This window comes from Egretta garzetta, unplaced genomic scaffold (genome assembly GCF_000687185.1).
Source record: "Egretta garzetta isolate BGI_Z169 unplaced genomic scaffold, ASM68718v1 scaffold85, whole genome shotgun sequence".
Classification (NCBI taxonomy): Eukaryota; Metazoa; Chordata; class Aves; order Pelecaniformes; family Ardeidae; genus Egretta; species Egretta garzetta.
In genome coordinates, this window is record NW_009259718.1 from 3,361,765 (window position 1) to 3,362,835 (window position 1,071).

Below are 1,071 nucleotides of genomic sequence, written 5' to 3' on the forward strand. Positions count from 1 at the left end.
ACCTCTCCCGGCCTGGTCCGCTCCCGCCGCCTGCTCACGGCCGTGACCGCCTGTCTCCCTCCTTCCCCCACCCCCCGGCCCCTCTCCGTGTTTCCCCACAGCCTTCCGGACCGCCTTCCGGGCGCGGGGTGCGCTGGCAGTGCTGCAGCACTTCGACCCCCTCTACAGCTTGCTCCAGTGAGTACGGAAGCGATGAGCGTGGGGCCGGGGCTCCGGGGACAGCGGGAGTGGAGCGGGTGGAGGAGGGTTGCGGAGAGGGTGGTGCACTCTGTGCTCACACCTCTTCCTCGTGGTGTTTGCTGGCTGCTCTCATGCACTGTGCTTGCCCTGCAGTCACTTCCGAGCTGTGGGGACTGCTGTCAAGGAGGATGCCCTGGAGCTGATGATGCACGGTGGGTATCAGCTGTTCCCAGCTGAAGCAGGAGTAATAGAGAGGTTGCTCTCCTTCGGCAGCTCAGTGATGATATAAAGGCTAATGTGACTCAACCAGCTGGGTTGCACCCTCAGCCTATTCCAGTAATACGGGTCTGTAATCTTGGTGGACGATGCAGAGCTGTGCGTGTTCACTGTAAGGGCAGGCCGACAGAAAATCCCCTTCCCTACATCCCTGGAAAATGCATCTTTGGGATGCATCAGCTCTGAGCAAGTGTTTCTATGAGCTGACAGGGGAGCTGTGGGGATAGGATGGTACAGCGCCTCCAAGGTTTGGGTTGCAGGGGGTAGCCCGCATTAGAGCTGGTGAGATGTGAGCACATGTCTTTGGTAATCTGATGACTGCTCTAAGTCTCGAAAAGAGTGGATGGCTGAAGGGCCTGGCAAGGAGCGCTCATGATTTTCTGTCTCTCTTCAGTGGTGTCCCATCATTCCAGTGAACTTCCCACCATCTTGGGTGATTCTGGGCTGAGCCATGCAGACCGCGCTGCTCACCTCAACGCTCTCAAGATGAACTGCTATTTGCTGACTGGCCTGGTGGACGCCTTTGAAATTGAAACCTGCAAGAGTAGCTTGTTGGAGGTGGATCCTGGTGGGAAGGTAGGTGAGGGGACTGGGAGGAAAACAACATGATAAAAT

General features: G+C 57.4%; 1 protein-coding gene and 1 non-coding gene across 2 annotated transcripts in view; both read left to right on the top strand.

The window, feature by feature from the left end:
• Positions 1 to 1,071, top strand: part of NCAPD2 (non-SMC condensin I complex subunit D2) — a 25,207-nt gene that overhangs the window by 721 nt on the left and 23,415 nt on the right. The window contains 3 exon segments of the mRNA XM_035894568.1: positions 102 to 177; positions 334 to 392; positions 851 to 1,032. Of these exon segments, the coding sequence (XP_035750461.1) occupies positions 102 to 177; positions 334 to 392; positions 851 to 1,032 (317 nt within the window).
• LOC118452316 lies at positions 453 to 776 on the top strand. Its single transcript, XR_004842061.1, has one exon. It is a non-coding gene; the product is annotated as a small nucleolar RNA U85 (small nucleolar RNA).